This window comes from Phodopus roborovskii, unplaced genomic scaffold, assembly GCF_943737965.1.
Source record: "Phodopus roborovskii unplaced genomic scaffold, PHOROB, whole genome shotgun sequence".
Lineage (NCBI taxonomy): Eukaryota > Metazoa > Chordata > Mammalia > Rodentia > Cricetidae > Phodopus > Phodopus roborovskii.
Genome location: NW_026125177.1, coordinates 18,337 through 46,150, shown reverse-complemented (window position 1 = coordinate 46,150; position 27,814 = coordinate 18,337). Strand labels below are relative to the sequence as shown.

The window sequence follows — 27,814 nt, the reverse complement described above, 5'->3', positions numbered from 1 at the left end:
TTTGTCTAGAGTCCCAGGGTTCTCAGAAGCTCCTGTCAGCTGTCTCTGTGGTTTTCCACTTTTTTCATTAAAGAAATGACTGAATTTTATAATTCAAATACAACGCAGAGATCAACAAGTTCCCATTTTGAGACTCTGTGATCTCTGAGTGGAAGTTTTTATGCCATGTCAAAGCTTCCTACATTATCTTTAGAGAAAAAAATACTTATCACTCATTTCCAGGCTGCCCCATACTTTACGTTGCATTAAAGTGTTCAGAAACACTTCTATATTAGAAAACAAAAACAGAAGTACAGGAGGAAAATTTAAGGATCGAATAATAAGAGCCTCATAATTTGATAGCTGCCCTTAGCTTGGCTGAGCGCCCTCTGGGGTTTTCTTGGATATCCTGATCTTCCGGAGTGAGCACCTTCTTGTGAATGAGATCCCACATCAGAGGAGCTCTTACAGGGCTGCTCCTTTCACTCTCAACACTCCCACGACTTGAATTCAGCTGTGAAGTTTGCTTCACTTTCTGTCTAATGCTCAGGTTAAATCTTTCTGTCATGCTTATCCCAAGCAAAAATCGTTTCACAATGCGATCTTCTAAAGAATGAAAGGAGAGGGCAACAAGGCGGCCACCACTTTTCAGAAATTTCTGTGCTGTTTTCAGTCCTGTGTAGAGCTCATTCAGCTCATTGTTCACAAAGATGCGAAGCGCTTGGAAAGTCTTGGTAGCGATGTGGGTAGACCTTTGCAGCAAGTCCTTTCTTGCATAGACAGCAGAGGGAGGAAAGGCACCTAGAGAGGTTTTATAAGAATAAGGAAAGAAGACAGGCAACATTAACTTTTGCTAAGTAAACGTTCTAGGGTGTGCACTATTTACCCTTTTTAAATAGCTAGCCCTCCATGGGGAGTAGATGGGTAATGGGTTGTGGGGGGCAGTTGGAGGAATGGGAGGATGAGAGGGAGAGGGAACTGGGATTGATATGTAAAATAATAAAAAAAAAAAAACCCTAAAAGCTAAAATTTCTGAGAAATTGTAACATTTCATAATTCCCTCTCATTTTAATTTTTCTTTATGGTTTAAGTTATATAACTATTTTGTAACTCAACAGCAATTGTAATCAAACAAAGAAAGAGAGGTAGAAGAACATTTTGAAGGTAGTAATATATAATTTCACAACATTACAAAAACCATTAACTTATAGTAATAAGAAAATGTAGTCTGCTACAAATAAAATAAAGACAACTACATTTTGGTGCATCATAATTGAACTGCTACAAGCTAAAGACAGTAAGAAAAGTAATAAAAGCAACAAAGAAAATACCAGATCCTCAGTGAGTCAATGTACAGAGAATAAGAGACTGGGGAGTGCTCTGCTCTAGATAGGACCTATACTCCTCCCCTCAAGACACAAGGATCTTTCTGGAAGAAGGAGCAGAAAGTTACTAAGAGCTGGTGTTGCTGTTGGTGGTGGTCTTGGTAGTGATGGTGGTGGCAGTGATATGATAGATGACTTCAAGAAAACAGTGACAGCATGTATAAGACCCATGCAAGCTGAGGCCAAACAATATCCAGCACAGAGGCCAAGGGATCATCAAGTCCCACCCCTTGCTGAGGAGCTATTGGCCTGTGATAGCTGTTGGAATAGGAAGAGTTGGTTTTCTTTAAGGACCTGATGTCTAGTAGATTGACCACAAACCAGGGCAGGCCCCACTCCCCAGACTCATTGGGCAATAAAAACTAAACTTCGAGGGGGCAAAGGAGAAGAATGTTCAGTATTTGGTGGGAAAGGATGGGAAGGCAGAGGGGGTGGGTTGTTATGAAATTCTCTAGGAATAAAAATACTGTTTAAAATAATCACATCATGAATGATAAAAGAAAAAGTGTGGTAAGTTGGGAGTCTTTCAAAATTCAAAACTTTTGCTTCAAAAGGCACTAAGAATCCACAGGAAGGAAAACCAATCAAATCACAAGTATAATGAGACTTGAATCTGATCACAAAAGAAGCAAACTGCAGAATGATATAGATACTTTATTCATAATACTCTGCAACATGTGTATAAGACCAAACTTGCTATGTACAGCTCATTGGGTTGAGCAAAAATAATAAATTATATATGAGATTTGATCAACAAATATGATGTTAATAAATCTTAGAAATGTCAATAAATTTATTTGAGAATTTTACCTTTAAGAACAGGCTGTTAGTGAATATTCAAGAGTTTATATTTTTATTCTATATTTCTTACAAATGAACAATTGAGAGAATGGGTGGATTACTAGTATTTGAATATCTTGGATATGCTTCTTGGAGAAAAGTAAATCATACAAGTATATGTATGCTTAGCTCATATTTCATACTGTTTACACAGAATGGGTACAGCCAGTACTGTATATTAATTTTCTTTGTGAACTGCATCATAGGAGAAGTAACATACACAAGCATGAAGAATCTGAGTATCTACATAAACCATCATTATGATGAGCTCACTCTGCACCTTCTAAAACCTACATGCTACCAATTTGTCCTCCAACCTGAAGGTCTCTCAGAAATAAGATGTCACTGTCAAAACAGAAAATGTACGTCAGTTTCACTCTATCTGTTAACTGATTCCTCATGTTTTCAAGAAAAAAAAATAGTTTAGGTCACTAAGAAATGTGTTTCACACAGTTGTAAAGATCTAAACAAAATTCAGTGAGATACTATCTGAGGCTCTTGAGTAAGAGTGAATTCCTAGCTATTTTGGACTTTACAAAATTCAACACCAATGTTCAAAAGAGAAATGCCATGGAAAATACATCTTAAAAACATGCATTTTCATGTAAAATAATAACCAAATATTCATACAGCCAAGTAATTATCAAATATTTCAGGGTGCTTTTAAATGATTTAAATGTTTTCTTACTATTATATTTAAAATTTTGCAGAAATTAAGAACATGGTTATACATAGCAATTGCTTAATTTGATTTTTTATAACACATTTTTCATTTCAAAGATATTCATTTCAGGATATAGTTTTAAACATAGTACATATCCACATATGGCTTTATGTTAACTAAGTTCATAAGATAGAGAAAGGTGGGGAGCATGATGTAGTTTCTGGCTACTGTCAGTGAATGTTTTTGAAAACAATAAAATAATATCTTACAACAAAATACTAAGAATAATCAATTGATATCTGGAGTATCCTCAAAATATGAAAGACATTTCTGCTTCCCAGATAAATGGCACTTTCCTATGACCTCAGAATAGACGCCGTTTATAATCCTAACAGTCAGCTAGCTGTAAAACTATGAGGATCTTGACCAATTCTTTTAATCTGAGGAAATTTATTTTTACTTCAAAGTAGCAACATAAAGTAAAGTTATATTAATGTTCTATATAACACAATTTAAAGTTTATATAATCTATGTTCACATTAGATATATCCACACTGTGTAGAAACCTGCAGATGTCAAATTAAGACCCCTGTAATCAAACAAGCTTTTCTTCATGGAAGTCCCATTTGACCTTCATAATGCCATGTAGTCAAAGAAAACGAACACAAAACCTTTCAATTATACCTAGGTCTTAAGAATAACATGATATTACTAATCTATTAAGCTTTCATTCAGGGGCTTTGTGATTATTGTTTATGGAATTCTGATGTGGACTATATTTAATAGATTTCCTAGAGAGGATTTTTATGTATGGTCCAGTGACTTTCCTGTCTTATCCTCAGAGAACAGGAGATGGGCTTTTTGAAGCATCTCGGTGTTGCTCAGAGTATCTGCACACATCCTTCTCTGTTTTGGATAAAGTACTTTCCAAGGCTTCTCTTCATTAGTATTAGTGCTTTGTTTCTGTAGCATACAGGAAGGAAGAAAGGTAGGTAATTCATATTGCATAAAATAAAACTAAAAGAAAATAAAAGGGGGATTGGAAAAATGGCTCAGTCAATGAAGTGCTTGCTGTGCAAGTATGAGATCTTGGTTCAGACACGGAGTGTTCAGTAAAAAGCCTGGCAAGGTGGTGCATGTCTACTGGCCCAGCAATTTGGGGCTAGAGACAGTTGGATACCAGGGCCTCACTGAGAGATCCTGTCTCAAAAATCAAGAACAGCAACTGAGGAAGAAACCTAATATAGATCTCTAGAGTCTACATATAAATACACACACACACATACACACACACACGAAGAATATAATGTAACCATAAGAGAACAGAGTTCAAGGCAGTACTAACAAAGCACCAATTAGCAATAATACCAATAAATAAAAAAGAAGAAAGGAAAGGAAAAAGCCCACCCAACATGAAGGATTAAACAAGGCTTTTTTTCTTTTTTCCTTTTCTTTTTTTAATTAAGCCAAGAGTAAACATTCTGTCATCTTGAAAGACTCCAAGTGGGTTTCCTTGTTGCAGTCATTGGTCCTAGTGCTAGGACAGTTCTCAGGGGTATCAAAGGTTAGGGAGAACCACCTGTTTACAAGCCACTGGGGGAAAAGAGACAAAATCACACCAGATTTGGTGCCTTCTTAGATGCTGGGGTCTGGATTAGGCCATAAGGGAGAAAATATCAGTGAAAGTGAGACATGGTCCCTGCCTTTAAGGAGCTCAGTTTTGCAACCCTTCACCTCTCCCTAATCTCCCACGGGCTTTTATCAGAAATAGAATTTGTCTGCTTTTCCACTTCCTGAGTTTAATCACGGTATACCTAATTCACTCAATTATGGAATAGAGTAGTTAAGACAGAAAATATGGTCTTAACCACAATTTGAGCGCTTTGGTTTTATAAATGGAGAAAATTCTCATTTTTGTGTTTTATAATCCATTAACAGACTTGGCTGACATAGAAAAATGCATATGTGGGAAAAGGTGTGCTTAACCCAGGCAGAACTCATTACAGCAAACTCTTCACAATTGCCCCCTTATTTACCCAACTCATCAATTTGTCTCTGGTGTTCTTCTTGACAGCAGGGGCTGTTTACTATTTCCTCCTAAGCCCCTAGATCTTGAGAGATAAACTTGTAATTCTTAACTTGTGGTACATTATGAGTTACCTATAGTATTTTTGACAAAATAGAGATGATGAAGTTTACTCCAGACCTAATGAGTCAGCTAAAGGGCTTTATTACCTGGGTGGCACTACTTTAAAAGAGCCTCATTTCTTTTTGGTCAAGGGACAAAGCTACTTTTTTTTTTTTTTTTTTTTTTAATTTTTTCTTAATTCTCTTTTTAATCGTGATTTTCCTCTCCCTCACTACTCCCAGATTGCCTGTACTCACTCCCATACTCACTCAGCTTCATGTTCTCTCTTTCTCTCAAAACCAACCAAACAAAGAGTCTACAAGAAGAGATGGAGTTCATTTTATGTTGGTCAGCTATTCACGAGCTTGGGCCTACTCTGGAATGTGGTTAATAAACCCACTGACATTCCATTAGAGAAAACTGATCTCTTTGCCAGTGGGTATCAATAGCAAATGTCTTATTGTGGACTCTGTGTTCAATTCTCCATCTCATCGCTGGGACCCCATCTGGTTTGAGCCTTTGTAGGTCCTATTTGTGTTTCCACAGTGCCTGTGATTTCATGCCAGACAATGTCAGCCATGTAGCCAAGTGTTTATTCAATAAATGTATATTGACTAGATAATGAATACATAATGAATGTGAAGAAAGGAAGAAAGAAAGAAAGAATAAAATTCCAGGACTACTAGTGCAGAGGGTTTTCTTTATAGCATTCAGTGAATTATAAAGAACATGACTTTCATATGAATGAGTGACCAAATGAAAAGCAAAACACTTTCCATCACAAAAAACATAATATTAAAAACAAAATCATGATAGAGGTCCAGACCACTGTGTCAAATGTGATTGTGGGTAGTAAATTATGATGTTAATGGGGCAATTGAGCCCTCAAATTTACTAGCAATTTCATTGCCTCTACACCCATGATTGCATGGATTTAATTATATCAGATAATGACTGGGCTTGTCCTTAAGTCATCAAGCATTTGCACATGCAATGGAGCACCTGCAGATACTTTTCTCTTCAGGAAATGCACACTTGCAAACCCTTATATATGATACATTATCAACAGGCAAGTTGAATATAATGTTTACATATTTCTTTTGCAAAATAAAAATAAAATTAAGAATTTACATTTAGAAGTCATTAGGATCTCAAGAAATTTAAACTGCATAAACATACCCACTGTTTATAATGAAAAAGGTAAAGGAAATGCTGTTGTTCATGAAATAAACTGTTAATATTGTTACTTTAAGAATTCTTCCTAAGAGTCAATTAAAAAGCACACTTCCTTGCGTCTTGATACATACATATTCACACCTATATGAACTAATGCTCATAAGCATACATAAGATAATGAGATGCAAAATAATCACATGCTTTGTTTACTTACATTACTTTGAAAAATAATTTCAGTTGTATAGATTTTCTATCATTCATTTTGTTCATTCACTTATCAAGTATTGATAAGCACATACCAGATAGCTCGAAATACAATTGTTAATAAGATAAAGGTGGTTTTATTCAAGTGAAATTCATATTGCTACCATAACAGGAACATGTAAATAAAAATTCTTGTTATCACAAAGGGCCTGTAATAAATATGTATACTGCACACTTTAGGTTTCTATATAACACAAAATCTCTACAAAGTGTAATGGCAGTCAGAATCTGGCAAAGTGTTTAGTCATGTATGAGAACCTTGTATGTCCACAGAATTGGAATTGTTTAGGTCAAAGGATATTCTTTCCCATTTAAATTTGGATCAATACTTCTAAATTTACCCTCTAAGTAGATTGCACCAATTTACTTCCATCAATAGTATATTATAGAGTCAATCTCCTCACATCCTTGCCAGAATGAGGAATGACCAGTATTCAGCCCTGACTAGTCTAATAGTAGGCAAATGATAGTGTGCTGTTGTTTTAATTTGCATTCTTTGGCAATTAGTAGGTTTGGGCATCTTTTCAAATCTAATAGCCATTTGATTCCGGCTGTAAATTGCTTGAATAAATCTTATGCTCATGTTCTTAATGTGATATTGCTTTTTTCCTCTATTGATTTGGAAGGGTTGTTTATAAAATAATAATATTAACCCCTGTTCTTTCACATATAAATCATTTTATTAGACCATGATCTCAATTTTGTAGATTTTTCTGCTATACAGAAATTGAGGTTTTTGTGGTGTGTGGACTGAACCCCAATCCAGAAAATTCTGTGCGTGGTGAATTGTGTGTGTGGAGCTGGATCACGGATGGGTGGTGGTATTTGTGTATGTGCATGCGCATGAGGAAGCTAAAAGAGAAAGGAGATGTCTTCCCCTTTAGTTCTCACTCTTACATTTCTCAAGACAATGTCTCAGAACCAGAAGCCCACTTCTGAGCCATGCTAGCTTGCCAGGCAAAATCCACAGTCTGCTGTCTCCACTCCACAATAATGGGGGCCTAACCAGCCTGCCTTTTTATGTGGTTGCTGGGATTCAGATTCAAGTTCTTAAGCTTGTAGAGCAAGCACTCTCATCCACTAAGTCTTCTCCTCTTTACCACCCCTACCCTGCTTACCCCCATTTATTAATTAATTTACTTAGGTCAATTCATAACGAGGAAAGCTTACTCCTCTCCAACATTATCAGCTTTACTTTTGATATACTCTGGTTTTGTTTATATGATTAACTATTTGGTTCACATGAAAATAACTTTCATTGTAGTATGAGGTTTAGCCCACTCCTATCTTGTAAATGCTACATTTCCCCTATTGATTTATATTATCAGAATGATGATATACTGCATTTCAAGATACAGATGAAAGTGCTCCAACATTCTCAATGGTCTTACATTAATGCATTTCTCTATTTTTCTATCAATACAAAACTATTTTAAATAATGACAATTGCTTCCTTATGCTAGGTTTTCTCACTTGGGAAACCTCCTGGTAACCATACCAGCCCATAATTAACCTTCTTTTCAAAGTTTGTGTGGATATTCTTGCATTTATCACTCCAAATTAAATAATTAATGAAGCATATAAAATAGCACTCGTATAATTAGAATTGCAGTAACTTTCTAGGTTAATTTGAATAATAATTAACATTCCGTTAATATTAAACTAATCCATTGAAAGAACTTAGCATTTCTGTTAATATTTTACATGTTGTCAATGTAATTTAATAGCTGTTGTCATCTAAGTCATGGTGAAGCATCTACAAGTTCACCATTTACACAAACACATCTTACTAAGGAAAAGCATATGAATAGTTACACTCATATTAAGACAGCATTGGGTAAAAGAGATGGTCTTGACCTCACAAAAGCCTTTCTCTTTAATGCTGTGGGTGTGAGGTAAGATGTCACATTTATAACTCTGGATCATGGGATTATTGTGAATATGAAATTTAAAGCATTCAAGGAGTATTTACTTTACATTTAGGAAAAAAAATGTTCCTGATAGATACCATTCACACATTTACTTCTCTTATCCTTGGATATAAAACAGCGTGGGTAGGGAAGAGGCATATAAAACATTAGGGATTTGCCAAACACTTTTTCTAGATAAATAGAGTAAGTCAGTATCCAAAAGAAAGTACAAAATGTTTCTAAAGCACAAATTAATAGTACATCCCAAAATTTACAAAGTAGTGCTTATATATTAAAAGTATAAGGATTTAGAATTCTTACTCTTTTTTTCATGTAATGTTGACTAGTTAATACCTGGTGCTATGAATATGCACTTGGGCTTCATTAACATAAATCATCCAGATTATGTTTCAACCATCTGGCCAGAAGATTATTTTCTATGATAAAACTTCTAGATTTCTCTTGCAATATAAATTACAACTTGTATTCTGTCATTTTAAGAGTACTTTTTATTTTGATTTTATTATATATTTTTTTTCAGTTTCTGTAGCTTTCATAGGATATATTTCTATACAGGTATTTTCTTTCTTAAGCATAGTTCCACAACAATAAAATATATTGTGAGTCATTTTAATCCACTCCTTTGTTTTCACAGTCTTGCTCTGCTGGTCCATTTATTTAGTCTGACTATTAACTGAAGTGCATCTAAAGTTACCAGTGGAAAACTCTAGACTAAAACAATTATAGCCCAGAATGTCACAAAAATATTCTGCAAAACCCCAAACCCAACAAATGAATATGCTTAACAATACACACCATTCATCCATGTAGCCAGTATTTAAGATCTTTAGTGGGATATTGAGTATTAAAAGTATGTCATTGTTGACCTTCAAAAAATTCATACCCTTTAATAACAATATTTAATTTAATAAGCCGATGTTATGATGACTGCTATCAAAGACATGGTGCATACTAACAGGAGCAAAAGGAGAAGGAAGATTCCTGGTTTTCTACCATACATTTTCCATACTGATGTCTCCAGGTAAGTGGTCTAGTGAAATGTAACACCCTCAGATCCCAACTAGACAACAAAATGTTTCTGTCATATAAGTACAGAAAATGCAGGATACCACACTCTCTGCAAAGCTACAATGTCCATGGCAAAGTCCTAAATATGACTTTTTAAAGTTCTTTACTCAGTGTTTCTCAAGGTTTGATGTGGTGTATCTGTGTTCACACATATATGAAAGTGTGTGTGTGTGTGTGTTTGTGTGTGTGTGCACATACAAGTTTGTGTACACTAAGTGGAGGAGCTGACATTAAAAGTATCTTTCTCAATATCTTTTCACCCTAAATATTAAGGCAGCGCCTCTTGATGAACATGCAGCTCACCAATCCAGGATAGTCCAGCTAGCCATGTTGACCCAGATTCTGTCACTGTCTCCAGGTTGCACATGTCTGGCTTTTATGTGGATGCTAGGGATCTATACTCCAGCCCTTTGTTTGCAGGGCAAACACTTAATCCACCTTGCCATCACTCCAGCTGCTTTTATTTTCAAAAACTAATTACTCCATATAATATATTTAACATGAAATACACTTGGGAAACGCTGAAAGCAGACTTTCTGTTAATCATGTTTATGTACTTTAATTATATCAATGAATAGTACCCAAATTATAAGGGGTAAGAAGCAGATTCTTATATTCAATTAAAGCTAAACAACAAAACAAAACAAAACAAAACAAAAACAACAACAAAACCAAGGGTCAAATATTGCCTCCAAAATTTATAGGTATTGTATGTGGATAAAATGCATGAACTTTAAATATTACTAATCTATCTTTTTTGATAATATATAGTGTATCTAAATACTCTAAAAGAAAATATTAAGATTTCTGAGCAGTTTATTGGACATGTAGGGAAGTTCAGATCAGTGCTATTTGTTGTTGTTAAACTTCATCATAAGTTTTAAGATGTTATATTCAGCAAATCTCCCTCGTCTCATTTTTCGTGATTAGGAGGAAAGGAAGCTAAAATGATAGCACCGGGTTCAGAGTGATTGACATAGACCTGATTCCATGTCAGGTGTTTTATGCAACAATCTCATTTTCTGGGGTGGAGGGAAAGTATAGAGTCTTTACTCTAAACCTGAATAGCTTGTTACTGAGAGATGTTTTAATGGATGTCAAATCTCTTTGAATCAAGTTGCAAGAGTTTGGCTTTCTGTCTGCATGTCCCTGGGGGAGATGTGCATTGTCAACCCTAAACACTATGCATCTGGTGAAAGCAGCAACCTCCCTGGTCTCATAACCTGGGAATGGAAATGAATACCTTTGGCTTTTGTCCTTTTCATTCTATTTAAAATAAGTTATTGTTAGCTCATGTTATTAGACTGTGCATTTGTCTCCCCCCTTTCATCCACTTCCTTGATAGTGGAGTTATAAAAGCAACAGTTGTGACTGGTGCCATTATCTAGACTTTTGGCTAGGTGCAGATTACAAGTATTTGATTAAGAATCAAAATTTACCCAGGTTTTAAAAATGATTGCTAAAATAAATATGCTCCAGCCAAGCAAAAATAGGGAGAAGTAAACTTATATACAAAGAGAAATAAAGTTTTTTTTCTTTCTTTTCTTTTTTTTTTTTTCTGGCAAAATCTTGAGGAATTAAGCCCAGCTCCTTTTATTTTCTTTAAAGCTTCTTTAGAAATTTTGACAGAGAAAATATTTTCCAAAAATTTGTTGTTACACACTTATCTTAAACACATGACTTATAACAGTAAGAGGGTGGCATGCCTGGCTTTCTTCACCAGCCCTTGCAACACCCTTTCCTTTGACTAGCATGCCTTGCCTCTCTTCTTGAAGTTTCCACCTACTTACCCTTAATACTCACCTGACCTTTCTTTTTTCCCACCACATATTTCAACTTGGTACTCTGCAGTATACACTTCAGCTCATACTAGGCTGTAAAAAGCCTAACTTGTATTTCCCAATCCTAGGTACACAGGAAAAGCCACTGAATAAAAGACATCTTACCATTCTGAGTCAGAGATAGTGATGTATAGGAAATGGTACTTTAAAACTCACCTCTTCCTAAGGCTGTCCATGTGTGCAAGATTATTTGGAGATGCCCATCCCCCATCTCCATCACATTCTCAAATGATCCCAGAACTCCACAGAAAGTGAATTTCTGGTGAATGCAAAGTGTGTTAGCTTTAGCTCAGCTTTCAGTTCCTAATTTACTACTTTCAATCATGCCATCCAAAAAGAATTCAGCATTCCTTTACTCCTTAATACCATCACTGCATGGGTTGCAAACTTCTCTCACGTTACCAAAGAAGATGGAAACTGTTCATAAACTTTTTTTCTGATTTACAAAGTTGTGCTTAGTAACAACAGTCTAGGTTATTCATAATAATGGAACTCAATTTGTACATGAAAACAGTCTGAATTCAGTAATAAAAAACACCATCTTTTCACTAGATAAATGATTTCAAGTCCCATACAGAAATTAACATTTTTAGTTTTAAGATACCCTAGTACTACTCACACTTTTTAAAATTGAATGCATTTATATGCTCTAATGTATTGAGATTTTTAAGCTTGTGGATGAAATTAGCAACGTGCTGGGGCTGTCAACACGATGCATTGCAATCCTCCTGAGTCGTAGGGTTTAAAAATTAATTGAGCTCTTGCACCTGTTTGCCGGCATTCATCTGTTGAGTTTCCATCACATTTAATAAGCCTCTGTGACGCAACTCGTGTCCTTTTGCCTGGGCTCCTTTAATACAGTGTTCAATTTTCACCAGTATGAAATTCAAGTAATATTACAAATTTCAAACTGTTAATTAAAATCTGTGAAACAGAATGATTCTGGGTAAAATTGGCTTTACTCCGTGAGGTTCTTTTGAAATTTCTTCAAAGTCTCATCTAATCTCCAATTTCTACCTGGTTAATTCTGATAACAATATGATCTCACTATGGACAGCTGAGGTCTGAAAATGGGAAATACACAGGTCTTATGGGTTGTTGTAAATTATTTATAAAGGTAATTTTAGATGTACTTAGTATTTTCTCAATACATAGTATTACATATCATTATCATCATCATCATTATTAACTTAGTGCTTGGCCTGGGTCAGCTGACACTGCAACATCTCTCCTTCCTACTTTGTACTACTGATTAAGACTAGGTAAACATTAGTCAATATGTGTGCATACATCTGCATAAGAGTATGCCTTGTGTGCAGGTGCCTATGGAGGCCAGAAGAGTGTGCTGGATCACCTGGAGCTGGAGTTACAGTTGTGTTCTTTTCCATGTGGGTGCTGGGAACTGAACTTGGGTCTTCTGCAAGTGCACCCAGATGTCTCTCCAGCCCCAAACTCTAGTTTCTTTTTAAGAAGTAAAATTTTAAGTTTTCTTCCTACCTGTTGTTCCCCAGATTTCATTCTCATCAAAATTGGACTTCTTGTACAGGAAATCTAAGTTCACTCATGAAATGTTATCAGATAACTCAGTTTCAAAAATATTACATTAACAAATATAGTATGTAATAGTTTTAACTCAACAAATTTCAAATCACAGAATAACAATGTATAACCAAAGATATGAGCAACAAGAGCAACAACATCCATGACATGTTAGCATAATGTCAAAATTTAACTGTGGATTTGTCAATACAATTTTTTAATCTTCATGGTAATGAAACAACTGAGTACTTTATTTCTTGTTCAATGTTAGTTTAAAGAACACTTTTTTGTTAAAGACAGAGGAAGCACACAAGAATATAGTCATAAAAATTCCTTCACTAACTGCTTAGAAAAAAATATGTTCATTAAAGTTTGAATGACAATCATTGTTTTTTATTAAATGTTTTATTAATTTCTGAAAATCTCTTTTTGCCTTAAAACACTGCTAATAAAAGATGATTTCAGAAATAGGTAAGGGCATGTGCCATTAATGTAAATCATTTTATTTTCTAACTTCATCCTATTAAGCACTGTATTACTATAGCAACTCTTCTTGTTACTTAAAGTATCTATTGACATTTCAGCAGTAAATGTATTTCTGCGGAAAGAGATGCTTTACATGTCCCAATGCAGAAAAAGATGATTAGTTTTCTTTTTCCTAAAAGTCATGTCATCCCTACGGGAAGAGGGTTGAAATGAAGTGATCAGCCTATCACAGATCATACTTCTTGGCAAAGTACAGGTTTATAAAAGGAGTATGCACAGGAGTATGTGCAGTGTATTAATTTGCGCTCTGCCTTACCCTGGATTTGGATAGAAAGGGGAAGAAATATGTGTAAGTGCACCTGGACCTTACCTCTCACAGAAAATATTCTTAGATACCATCTCACTCGTACAGGTCATCCTCAAAAACAGGTAACTTGGTTCAGAGAAGATTAATCACTCACTCAGGTTCACAGAGCAAATACAGACAAGGGATAGAGTTGAGGATTTGTGTGTGTGTATGCATGCATGCATGGTGTGTCTGTATAAATGTGTATGGAGACTCAAGACTTAGGTGTCATCAACCCTGTTTTTTGTTTGTTTGTTTTTTGTTGTTGTTTTTCTTTGTTTTGTTTGTTTTTCTTGTTTGGTTGGTTTGGTTTTGAAACACCAGCCTGAAGCTCATCAACTAGGCTAGATAGATGAGCCAGAGAATCACCAGGATCTGCCTATTTCCACCTGTAAATTCAGCACACTTGCCGCCATCCCAGCATTTTCAGGGAACTAGGGTTCAGTCAGGTCCTTAGCTTGTGTGGCACTGGGTTCTGACTGAGCTATCTCCACAGCCTGGTTGAAGGTTTTTGTTCATGTCCTCTGTGCCTTTTACCTTTCCTTAAGCTTCTTGATCCCTTTGACGATCTGTCTCCTTACAACTGATTCCCAGTTAACACCTAGGCATTTAAAATTTGCCCCTGAATTTTCATTTTATTTAGCTATATAAATGTACACACGATTTCATCGATTTATTTGTCTAACAAGCACACATTAAGCCCTGGCCTTGCATCTAGTTTATGAGTCAGAACAAAGGTTACATAAAATTCAAGTCAGGAAATAAGCATATACATTTAATCAACATGAATCACAAATACAAGTGAACGCTCACTGCCTTCATTATTCCTATTCAAATAGTATCATGAGTCACCTACCAACTTTTGACTGTGGATTGAAAAACTAACTTGTGAACATAAAGTTCTTTAGGTGTATTTTGAATCTGGCAAAAGGTTTTAGACTATAAATGGATACTTATATTGGCTTAAGCAAAATATAATTAGTATGATTATGTCTGCCTAACAAAAATAATGCCAACTATCATCATAGCTGTTATTCATTTCTATTTCAAGATAAGAAAGATGAAGTCCAGAGCTGTGTTCATTTATTTGTGAAGCCAGCTGGAAGACTAGGTCTTGAACTAAGTGGTCCCTTCCACAAGATTTAGCATTTAATTGGGGATCACTTGCTGTGGCCAAAGAAGAGAAGAGACACTAGAATCTGGAATGCCCTAGCACAAAATGATGACAACCAGCTGCTTGAAAATTCTTGGATTTAAGCCAGATGGTGTTGGCGTACACCTTTAATCCCACCCAGCATTTGGGAGGCAGAGGCAGGGGGATATCTGTGAGTTCGAGACCAGTCTGGTCTACAAAAGATAGTTGCAAGACAGCCTCCAAAAACTACACAGAGAAACCCTGTCTCCAAAAAAAAAAAAAAATCTCTCAAATAGAAGCAGACCAACAATTTACCTGCTTTTCAAGACTAAGTAAAATTATATACATTCTGCAAAATTCTAGATATAGTCACTTCTTTCTAAATCAAGTATTTTTCCCAAACAAGAGTAAGTTTATATGTTATTTGTCATTTTAAGAATGAATAAAATGTTCTGTCTGAGAATTATTTTTCTTTCACATTTTATTAAATAAGATAGGAACACAATTTTATCCTAAAAATGAACAAACTAAAACACTGAGAAGCAATGTGACTTTTTAGCTTGCCAGCATATGCTATTTCAATGTTGTCAGTGCATTTACACTCTTATGACTTATAAAATTGGGAATCATTTTATTATTTGATGTTATTTTACAGGCAAGATCCCCTGCTTTAATGTGCATCTGTTAATTTCATGCCTTAACATTCAAAAATGTCTTCCAAGGTTCAAATATCATGATATGAAAATGCTATTGTCTCATAGTACTTACAGGCTACTGTACATGTTCAATAAAATAAAATGCGGTACACATATTATGTACAGCTTTTCTTATAAGCACATTTAAAAATGCTAAAAAGGAAAAGTTAATTTGTTAAAAACCATATGTAACACAGATATATAGCACAGATGTCATTAGGTATTACCATTTCAACATATAATTAAGAAAAAACTATTTTATATTCATAAGTATTAAAAATGTGGAATTTATATTTATGGTAGTATTTTTTATTTTTTGAAATTAAAATGTATTTGTATCAATGCCCATTCCCTTTTCCTTCTTAAGCCCCTTGTGCATCTTCTAGTTCTCTCAAATCCATGGTCTCTTTTTTCTGTTTATTACATATGTGATATATTAATATATTCTTGTTTTGGAGTAGCTACATATCAAGCGTCATGACCAAATGTAACTACTATTGACAACTATATTGCACAATACAAACGTAGAAGACACCTTAAAAAAAAATAGATGCACTGTATTTGTACAGTACTACAGAGGCACATGGGCAGACATATTAGCTATTTCAAGTACTCCTAGAGAATAAGTCAGAATTAGTCAGAGGAAATGGACATGAGTGAAGAAGCAGGAAGGCCACAATTTTGGGTACGAGTAAGTCTAAAACCTGCGAGAATGTGACTATATGTCTGAAAGACTGTAAGAAATTCAGTATGCCTGGTACACAAAGCCTACAGCCAGACAGTGACTTGGCAGAGGTAATAAAGAATCTACTTCTAAACTAAAATTTAGTAAATGACTTTACTTTTTCATTTATAATCATATTAGAATAAAAGTTAGACCTAAAACGTGAATTAGTATTTACAAAATATTTTTTGAAAGGGATATTTTCTATACTATACAAAATACTACATATGTGTTAAATATATTAAAGCATATGGGTATTTTTTTCTAAATAGTTTATGTATGAATATGTGTACAAACATCAACAATCAAGTTCCAGAGGCAATTTGGGGAATTATAAAGTGGTTATAAATTACATCTGTTATGATTTATAAAATACATAACAGTGGTGATAAGTAGAGCTCCAACCCAGAGCCTGGCTTTTGCCTTTGGGAAACTCCATGACATTCCTAGGGCTAGCAAAAGGTAGTGGCCTTAGGTTTACACATTGCTGCATATTGATCTGATGTACTGTTCATTTTACTGAGATATTAGGACTCCAGGTGTGGTTCTTAATGTTCCTTGTCTTCTTGAATTATAACTTTTTGAAAAGAAATGGAAGTGATTTATATTTCCATAAAAACACAGGTTTTAAGATGTGTTGGGAACTGAGTAGGGTATATCCTGGTGTTCTGAGATAACACACACACACACACACACACACACACACACACACACACACACACACACGTACGTAGGTTTAAAGACATTAATGTGAATTCATTAAAAGCAGAAGCCATTTAAATATAGTCTCTATATTCAGTGTAACAAAAATACTTGTTTCTTGGACAGAACTATTGCTTAGGAATTACTGTGTTTTGAAGAGTATCTGTCTTCCACCATTTGCAAACACACAGAACCTGTAATTGTGCTCTGCTCTGAAAACAGGATCTTTGCAGATGTCAGAATGCTAAGTCAAGCACACACTGGATTCAGAGGGGTCCTGAATCACAGGTGAGTGGTTTCTTATGCAAAAAATGAAATTCAGAACAAAAACAGAGGCAAAGGGCCAATGTCAAGTGTGGAGTCAGAGACAAAGACATCTAGAAGACACAGGAAACATGGAATATTCTGCTGGCAAACAGTAACTTCTAGGAAAAGTTGAATAAGAATCTTGGCCAGCGTCCTGCTGATATCTCCATTTCAGTTCATGTCTCGAAACTGGAAAATCACATTTCCATTGCTTGAAGCCCTTCCCCCATCAGCAATACTTATGGCATCTCTAGGAATTGACACAGGTATCACCCTGTTGCTGTTTCCTGTTTATTTCAAGAAACAGCTCTCATTTACACATTTTCATTCATTAGCTTGACAAGCAGGCCCTTTTTTTTCTGTTCAAGAAATTGTTTCAAGGTCACATTCTATTTTGTCCCGTATAAAGTCTTGCTTAAAAAAAAAAAAAAAAAAAGCTATGTGTTTAAAGTATTTACTACTATCATTAGGTAACTGAACTAAATATTTACTATGAAAGAAGACATACAGGGTAGGCTGTTTCTTTACAACATTGTTTCCTTGGTTGTACAGAAGGCATTTAAGTTCATGTAACCCAATTTATCAGTGCTTGACATTACTTCTGAGCATAGTTGAATCTTTGTCAGAAAGTAAATTTTCATCCCTCAAACTTCAATTGCTTTCTCTCTATTTCTATTCAATCAATTTAAAGTCTCAAATTTTGCATTTTGGTCTTTGATCCATATCAATTGAATTTTAAGCCCGATGAGAGGTGGGCCTAGTCTCATTCTTCTACATGTGGATATAATTTTCAAAGCACTATTTTTGGAAGATACTATTTCTTCTATAAAGAATGTTTTTGACATCTGTCATAAATCAGTTGGGCCACAGATACTGTACATATTCTTAGATATTCTATTTTATTCCATTAATTTTCATGTTCATGTGGAGACATCACCATGCTGTTTGTATTATCATGGTTCTAATGCATAATTTGATATCGAAATTGTGATAGCTCCAGAATTATTTTGATTATTTGGGATATTTTATGCTTCTATGTGACATTTATGATTGGTTTCTCAAGTTTGGTGAAAAATGTCACAGAAAATCTGGATAGCATTTCATTGAATTTGTAGAACACTGTTGTTATGTGACTGTTCCTGAGAATACATGAAAACATATGTAGTCACTTGAAGTTGGGTAACAATAAAAGACTAAACAATTCTACCCAGTTGATGACATGTGGTGATACATGTTTTATGATTTATAAAACTTGCCTGAGCATTCAGAAAGCAAAATCAGCCACAAGCTATAGAGATCAAACAATGGTGGTACCTATATTTAATACCAGGACTCAGGATTAGAAGGTAGACTGAACTCTGTTAGTTCAAAGCCACACTGGCTACACAAAATTGATCCAGTCTTAAAAGAAACAGCTCACACAAAAGTGATCTCAGCACTTGGGATCACATAACTTTAATCCCAGCATTAGGGAGTTATATAAGATAGGAGTGGGGTCACAGAGCTGACATTCAGTCTGAGAATTATTCTCTAGCCACACTGAAGAGAGCACAGGAGTCTGAATGAATCTGGGGATCAGTTTAAGGATCACCCCTTTGGTCTGAGTTGAGGTAGTGGCAAGAACTAGTGGCTAGATGCTTTGCTTTTCTGATCTTCAGCTTGAAGCTTGAACCCTAATATCTGTCTCTGGGTCTTATATTTATTGTGCCATAGTGAAATAGTTTATTAGTTACTTACAGGAGCCTTCAAGGGCAACATCATTATTATAAAACCTAATGCTGGTGATCCTTTATGAAAACTGCAAACCTCTAGCTATCTGACTAACTGTAAGAATCTCCATGTAGAATCTTTTCTGTTCAATAGTTAGTCACTGCTTTTTATAATTGGGGAGAGGGCCCTGGAAATCTTCTAACTCTCTGAGCCCCCTAAGCCTGGTACGTTTGAAAAGTTTCTGGAATCTTGTGAGTTTTACAGTACCGTTAGTCTTAGGACTTTCCACTCTTCTACATGTATGAATTAGCAACATAATATGACTTTTAGAAAAACAGCAATTTTCACAGTATTAATTTTGCCAGTTCATGAGTGAGAGATGCCAGATGTCAACTCCAGGTGCTGTATACCTGTTACATTTAAAAAAGAATTTATTTTGTATTTGTATGTCTATTTTTGGGTCTCTGTAAGTCTGTCTAAGTGGGGGATGGGAAATAAACCTGAGTCCTCTGCAAGAGGAATCAGTACCCTAAATTATGGAGCCATCTTACAGCACCCCCACCCCGCTGGTTGATCACTGTTCCACCAGACTCTGCCTTCCCAGGACTGGGATAACACACATATGCCACCAAGTCCATCATCTTTAAATGCATTCTGGGATCAAACATGACCTCATGCTGGCAGGAAGCACTTTAGCAGCTCATGCTCATCTGTCTCCCCAACCCTAGTTTATTTCCTTTTCTTGCTTTTTTTTTTTTTTTTTTTTTTTTTTTGCAGTTATTATCAAAGTGCTCATTTTCCTCACTTCCTCCTCAGATGATTTGCTATCAGGACATAGGCAAGCTATTAATTTATATGTTAATATTGTTTGCAATTAATTTCTTAATCAGCTTAGAGTTTTCTGGTAGAATCTTCAATTGTTTTATGGGATCGTGTCATCTTCAAGAATAATTTACTTCTTCCTTTCCGATTTCCTATTTCTATGTCTTTAATTTACTTCTTTTGAATTATTACTCTAGTTATGATTTCAATGACAACATTGGATGAGAAGACACTCCTGTCTTATTCCTCATTGTAGTGAAAACTTTTGCAGTTTTTCTCCACTGAGTAAATAACTGACTATAAATGTGTTATATACACTCTTATTATATTGAGGAATATTCTTCTATTATTATTTTCTTCAAGGATTTTAACAATAGAGGGTGTTAGTTGTCATCAAAGACCCTTTCTGAATCTACTGAGATATTTGTGTGATTCAGTCACTGAGTGTAGTCATAAGATGCATTATATTTATTGATTTATGTTTGTTGAACAATCCTTACATCCTTGAAATAAAGCCCATTTGGTCCTGGTAAGAACTGACTTTTTGAAAAGACTCAGAAATAGTGTCAAGAAATGATAAACTGGAATACATAAAATTAAAAGGCTTCTGTGCAGCCAAGGAAATAATCCTGTGAACAGCCTACTTCATTGCATATGTCTTTTCTTTCATAATCAATATACCATCATATTATGTAATATTTAATTTAATTACCTAATGACAGTAGAAAATGCTATGAACACAGAGCTCTTTTGATTGATGCAAGAATTTATGTTAACAGTACAAAGTGGCTTGCAAATTCTTCATTGGAAACATAGCCATCTCACCAGGGATAGTGAAGTCCTAGATCTGAGAACCTACAACCACTACTTTACTAAGCCAGTATAACCCCCAAATACATTCTAAATATTTGTCCTTATCCCTACAGAAAACTATTGTCCTCACCCATCATCAAGGAAAATTCTCTTTGCAACAGATAAAGACCATTATAGAAAAACACAACTAATCAAAAGAAGAATTGTGGAGCCCTGCCCTAATGGATGCATCTATAATACAACTCCCAAAATGAGGCTCAATGATCCTTGTGAAGGAGGAGGTGGAGTGATTTCGAGAGGTAGAAAAAAAGGCTGTGAGATTGTGTCTCCTAGTAATAACAGAAGCATTACATCCTTATAGTCTTACCAACACAACTGCATAAACATGATCTGAAAAAGGAAAACAACATAAATGCTAACATGGAGGAGGAAAGCTCAGGAGGCCTCAGCCTTACACAAAATACTACAGACAACTAAGGAATACTGTGTGTAGGAAAAATAGTCATCTCCAATGGAAGAAGATACCAACTTGTTATCCAATATCAAATGGTCATCCCTGAAAACATGCATGCAAGCATCATTACACATATTGAGCAGGTTGTAGTCATGTACTTAGAAATACACACACAGAGACATGCCAAAAATTAATGACAATAGGGGCTGTGAATTTGAAATAGATCAAGAAAGATCACAATGTTTTTCCTTGCCTGTACATATGGGAGGATTTGGGGTGAGGAAAGTTTTATAATTATATTATAATCTAAAAACATAAAAACAATTTTAAAAACAAGTGGCATGCATGATAAGGGAGAGTGCTTATAATTCTTTACAGTTCTTGTTATGGCCTCATTCAGCTTTGATTTCAGGGTAACACTGGCTTCATAAAATGAAGTTGGTGTTATTTCTTTACTTTCTATTTTGTGGATAGTTTTGTGGAGAATTGCTTAGTTCTTGAAAGGTTTCATAGAATTCAGCATAGAATGCACCTGTACTTGAGCTGTTTTAGTTGGAAATCTCCAGACTCATTGCTTGCTATAGATCTATTAAGCTTTCTAATCTCTTGGTTCAATTTGGGTAGATCATAGTTTTCTCTTTCTGAAATATCACACTCTTCTCTTTTTCAAAACTTATTGCTTTCAATAAAGTTGTACTTCTGTTGACTAACAATAAAGACATAAAAACAGACTCAGAGAACTCAATGTTCTAATTCCATTCACAAATTTCCCTTGCCTATATGTGAGTATTCTCACTTTTACTTCATTGTTAACATGACTCTACTATATTCTTAACATTATAATATTCCATGGAAAAGTCACATTGTTCCTGTGGTATATGTCACATCATTTCTATCTCACACCATTAGTGGTTCCCCAAAATGACAGCTAACTTAATTTCCTAAAACTATATCCCAATTATGTCTCTACTTCACTGTCTCCTAAATTTTAATGAGTACTAACTGTCCTTAATGGCTGTTGTCATGAGCAAATCATTGGTCCTCTTTAGAATTGGTATCACAAGTTACTGGATAAAGGTTTCAACAGAACAATCTCTAGTGTACTTGTTAGCTACAAGCCCTCATTCAGTACCAGACAAAATTCAGGGTTATTCTGAATAAATAATATGGTTTCTCACAGAAAATGGTATGCAGTGCTCTTAAAGACAGCAAGGACAAGTGGAGTAGCCTGGTGAGTAAAGAATGAGAAGGGCAATGTATATAAGAAATAGGTGATTCTATACTTGCTAACATACTAATTAAAACTTTTATGGGGGGATAATAAAATACTGCATGTTTACATAACCCACATGAATTCTGCTTCAACTCCAATAAAAGGCATTAAGTTGGAAAGCGCTTGACAAAGGAATCTTAAAATATTAAAGACTTAGTCAATTCTTTATATTCTACTATGTTAAATAAATTATAATTTTATTTAATTATTGTTAATTTTGCCAGAAACAATTATTATAAGAAAGTTTAATGATTTGAGTGAATTTATAATTAAGTTTTATTCCTTAAACTCCATCCAGCATTATGGTAGCTTTAGCCAATACTGGATACTTTCAAAATGCTTATTATTATTACTTACATAATTTAATATAAACAGAAAACAATCTTAATATATTTTTAGTTTATAAAAATGATAGTGTTTTAGTTGATCCAACAAGATGAATAATTTACCACTGTAATTCTGTTAAATAACCACAAGAGCTGCATTTTTACTTTGAGAAACTTTCATCAAAACGTAGCTGTCAAACAACTTTGGCTTCAAATGGAAAGGGTACAAAAAAGTGCCTTGTAGCTAGAATTCGGTTCAAGAGGTTTATGCTGCTGAAGAGCAGAAAGATGAAATGTTTCAATAAATCCCTTAGGCTGATTTAGTTAGCATCCACAAAGTGGAATAACCTATACATCACATACTCTTTGTTAGCTGATTGTTTAGAAGAGATGTATGAGTCACTGAGTTTTATTTTAGCAGTTGGGCAATGCAATTTTTTTTTGCCTGAAATATTAAAATGTGGAAATGTGAAACTATGAAAGGTAATGTCAAATCTCATACAGGATGCTTATCAACCACTGTGATGGATCAAGACATCCTTTAAACCTTGTCATTCCATCTTTCACCTTGGTTACCACATATAAATTTTCTATTATATTAATCAACCACCTATGGAAATAACTTTAAAAAATTGTATGCAGTATGAGAATTGTTGGAGAGAGGAAGCTTAAAAAACAAAACAAAACAAACCTGACATTTGAATAGGCTGTTCTAAATGATTTCACACACAAATGAATTCCTCTGGAAGCCAGACAGAAGGAACACACACACACACACACACACACACACACACACACACACACACACCATATATACATACACACACATACATACATACACACAAATATGTATATATCAGATATTAATTTAGATTTTTACTCTTAGACATTAAAGAGAATTAAGGAGAGTACCTGCAACAATGCTAGCAAGCTGCTGGGTTCTCGAGATAGGGTAAACCCTGCGAGCTTGAATGATTGCAGAAGCAATTTTCTTGGCATGCTTCTCCTCTCCATATGCTCTTAGGATGGATGCAAGTGCTTGCTGATCTAAAGCATTCACAACATCAGCAGCAGTGGGCATGTCAGGATACCTGTGCAAAAAAAAAGAGACAAGCAGTTTACTGATACCATTTTCATTGACAAGAGTGGATATCTCAGAGTACTGGGAACATGAGCTAAGGCGTTCACAACATATTGTCTAGAAGAAATTCTCAAACAGACTGAAATATCACAGAAATGAAGAGAGTTTCTGTTTTAAATAGTAATCATCATGGCAGGAGGAACCTGAAACATTCATTGAAGTCAAGGTAATGGAAGTTATAGTATTTTGTTAACTTTTAACTTTCACGCATAAAAAAGTTAATATTGATCTTGCAGCTTTATAAGATAAAGTAATAGAAGAGTGTTTAGATTTAACTTGTTCAAAATTTAAGTTATTAATTGAGTTATTCTTTTCTTTAGATTAGAAGACACAATGCTGAGAGATGATAGCTGATCAAGCCTAAATGCTAGCGAGTAAGCTAATCTATGCCAGTAAAGAGTCTACATGTGGGACAACAACAAAAAATCCTACTAGAAAGGCTACATGAAAGGGAGTGGAGGAAAATGTAACAAAAGATAAAAAGATAATAATGAAATCTAATTTAGAGGGGGAAAAACAATAAGTCTACACAAGGAGATACTAGGCAGCTTTCCTTCACAATAACTAAAGATCAAATGTTAAGCATGTATGTTTTGGATATTTGGTATTACCTTAGTTATCAGCGGCAAAATTCATCATGGATTAAAGCTTTAAAATAAACAGTACTGGGTGATGAGTCATAAATATTACTTTCAAGCAGGGCATAAAAAGAATATCCAAGTTCTGACCACATAGACTAAATTATACTAGCATAAAATAACGATCACTGTCAGATCATTCTAGTTTATTTCCACTTAAAGAAGTGTGTCAAAGCATTCTAACTGATGAGCTAACAATGACTCGACTTATTAGGAACATCTGCTAGTAGTACAGTTACTACTCCCACATAAACACGTTGTATTATTAGTTTCATACTGTGAATAGTTATGAGTACCAAAGATATGGGAGCATTAAGATCTGAGGCTTAAGCCAGAGTGATGTTGAAAAAAACATCTAAAACTCTCCTTGAAAATTATTACCTTGTTAACGTGCTTGAGCATACAGGAGCAATTTTTATCTTTGTACTCCATTTTCCATGTCTGTCAGTCTGTCTTTGAAATTCTTATTTCTCTCTGTTTTCGGGAGTAGGAAACATACTGTTCTAAGTATGATGGTTCTATTTTTTGGTTTTGCTTACTTTTATTTATTTATGTATTTTTAATTGAAATATAATTATATTACCCTACCTTTCCTTTCTTCAGCTCCTCCCACACCCTCAAACTGATAGTCTTTTCTTTTGATCACCCAAGACAGCCAATGACTGTCTTATATGGTAGCTCTAATTTTGATCCCAGTGGGTTGCTTTTTGGGCTTACAAAATGAAGATTCTCTCTTTTAAGGTTGTAGTGATCTACATAATTGCAATCTTACTATACTGGCTAAAGTTTTAAATGTGGCAGACTTTCAATTTTAATCTGAGAAATGAATATAGCAATGCTTATCTCAATTATCAGAATTGTTGGGAGAGGGGCCTGCATGAAACAGTAAATATAGACATTATAATGACTGGGAAATATATGTTCATGACCTTCAGATCTTTTCAATTCATATATTTGCCAATCATCATTTTGAGCATAAAAGACAAAATCCCTGTTAGATTTTTCTAACAATGAATTCAGTTACCTAAGCCACTACCCAATGGGACAATCCTTGTTAATGATGGCAAATTCAGACTCTTAGCTCTATTTAGGCAATTATAACAGTCTAACCAATTATAAGATAGTATGGATGGATTTAGTTGTTCATAACTTTCTACTTTAAACAAGAAAATTAAACTAGCATTTTGATCAGGTGCCATTCAATGGATACCAGGTATGATTATGATATTATTCTACTGTTACATTGTCATGAAATAGCTGTGTAGAAGTTTCCACAATGCTAGAAGACAAAAGGAATTTCCACTCTGGGGGTTGTCAGGCCAGAAATCTGTACTAAAATAGGCATTAAAATGTTGGACAGGAAGAACTCTCCCTGTAAGAAAACTCAAATTTAAGCATGTCACTCCAAAGATTTCCCTGAACACTGCAACTAAAATCATAAGAGAAAGTCCAAACTCGAGTGCCAATTTATTATCTCCCAATGAAGACTATACCTGCTAAAAGAGTGAGCCTTTCAAGCCCTTGAGGTTTGGAATTCCTCTCTGATACATGAGAAGATAATATAATCTAAAAGCAGTGGTTATTAAAATTAGGATCAGCACAGAGTTAAGACTATAGTGCTAAAATGTCTCTGTATGCATCTTTAGCATAGGGATCTATCAATTTCTGGGTTCTGACAGATAACAACTGCGTGCGCCGATACACATGTGTTTTTTTCCCATGGCCCATCCTTCTACTTGGATCTGCAGTGCACATCTTTGCATGCCTTTCATTTTTCCACACATTCAAGTAAATCAACTTCCCATTCCAAGAACCTCATGTAGAGTATTTCATATTATCTATATGAAAGATCTTCAACTTTTAAACATATATTATTTCAATTATAACATCAAACAAAAGATATTGACGTAAGGGCTTAATTCTCAGGAACAATCTTATTTTGAAATTCTTGAGGAGAAATTAATGGATGTAGGTTTGAAAATTAAAATTTGCCAAAGAAGCTTTTACATTAAGAACATGGTATTGTTAATTAGAAATTTTGTTCATTGTATTACAGAAAGCATCTTCTACAGCGAGTCACAGGAAGAGTATAGTTTCATTCAACATTTTATGCATATACAACTACCTTAATTTCTAAAGTTGAGGATATTTGACCTTCATTTAGTCACTAGTTGTTAAATATTTTATTATTTTATTTTATCATATTCTTCAGCCTATGAATGTCAATAATGCAATGGGAAGAATGCAAAGGATTCAGAAATAATAAGATTCTAACAAACATATCATAATGAAAATTAAGCAATCACATCATTTATCAATTTAAGAGACTATATATGAGTATTTACCACAGGATATTCATGGCATGACATGAAAAGCAAGGGTAAGCTTTGTATACAGGTTATTCTGGCTCGGTACTACTGGTAGGTCCAGTTGTCAGTACTAACTTAAACTTTTAATTAACGAAGAAAAAGAAAATTTTCCTATTCTTTGCTACAATGAAACATAGTGCTATTAAGTATATTGAGGTCTATTTGAATTGAAGAATGGTAAACAAGCCTAGTATTTCTACATGCTGAAGAATGAAGAGGAGTTGCAGGTGAAATTCTGTGTACAGATGAATGGATACGAAGTGATGTAAGATGCAGTTCCATGCATTACCGATGTTTTGGAGAAGGTACAATTAGGATAACTGCATAAGAGATAGAAGCAAAACAGAACAAAACAGAATTGTTGACCACCAGAGTCCTGGCAGGTTTTTTTTTTTTTTTTTTTTTTTTTTTTTTTGAGCATTATAAAAGAATATCAATGAAATACAGCTCCTCTTGATTCTTACAGAAACATAGCTGGGCATGCAGAAAAATAAAGCTATTGTTTTAGCATCAAATTTTTCCAAATAACTACTAAATAGCCATATTGTCAGTAGAAAGAAAAACACATAAAAGTTGATTTCTCCATCTGAATACTTCCTCACTATATTCTGTAAAGGTGGTAAATATTTTCTTTTTAAGAACTGCAAAGCCAAAGAAATACTTAAGTCTATAATCAGTACCAAACAGATGATTTACTATGTATGGACAGTGCTGGACGTGGGAGTGTACTGGGAATTTTTCAGTCTTCAAGGAAATTAAATTCTGAATGTTTTTAAGGAATTGATTTTCTTGAGGCAAGAAGAAATGCTTTTTCAATACTTACCTGTCTCCATCCATCCTCATGTCCAAGGGGCCATCCTTCCGAAGGGAGAAACCTCGCTCAGGAGCATCAAGTTGCATGGAGGAGCACCCCAGATCCAAAAGAACTCCATCAATAGTTCCTGGCTGCACTCCAGCATTTATTAACAAGGCCTCTGCCTCGCTGAATTGGCCGAGCATAGCTTGGATCTGTTTCCTGTAAATAAATCCAAGAGATAGAGAGAAGACTTCTGTTGTCAT

At 34.8% G+C, this 27,814-nt stretch overlaps 1 protein-coding gene across 1 annotated transcript; it reads right to left on the bottom strand.

Moving 5' to 3' along the window:
* On the bottom strand, nt 1–27,814 carry LOC127226511 (12S rRNA N4-methylcytidine methyltransferase-like). Its single transcript, XM_051190606.1, has 3 exons — nt 27,579–27,814; nt 23,520–23,698; nt 1–780 (listed from the first exon to the last, which is right to left on the bottom strand). The coding sequence occupies exons 1-3, from the start codon at nt 27,812–27,814 to the stop codon at nt 329–331; spliced, it is 867 nt and encodes a 288-aa protein (XP_051046563.1). The 3' UTR covers nt 1–328.

Coding starts and splice junctions, on each gene's coding strand:
- LOC127226511 (XM_051190606.1), bottom strand. CDS start 27,814: ATGACAACAGAAGTCTTCTCTCTATCTCTTGGATTTATTTACAGGAAA. Junction 23,699..27,578: donor ATGAGGATGGATGGAGACAG/GTAAGTATTGAA, acceptor TTTTTTGCACAG/GTATCCTGACATGCCCACTG. Junction 781..23,519: donor GCTTGCTAGCATTGTTGCAG/GTACTCTCCTTA, acceptor AAACCTCTCTAG/GTGCCTTTCCTCCCTCTGCT.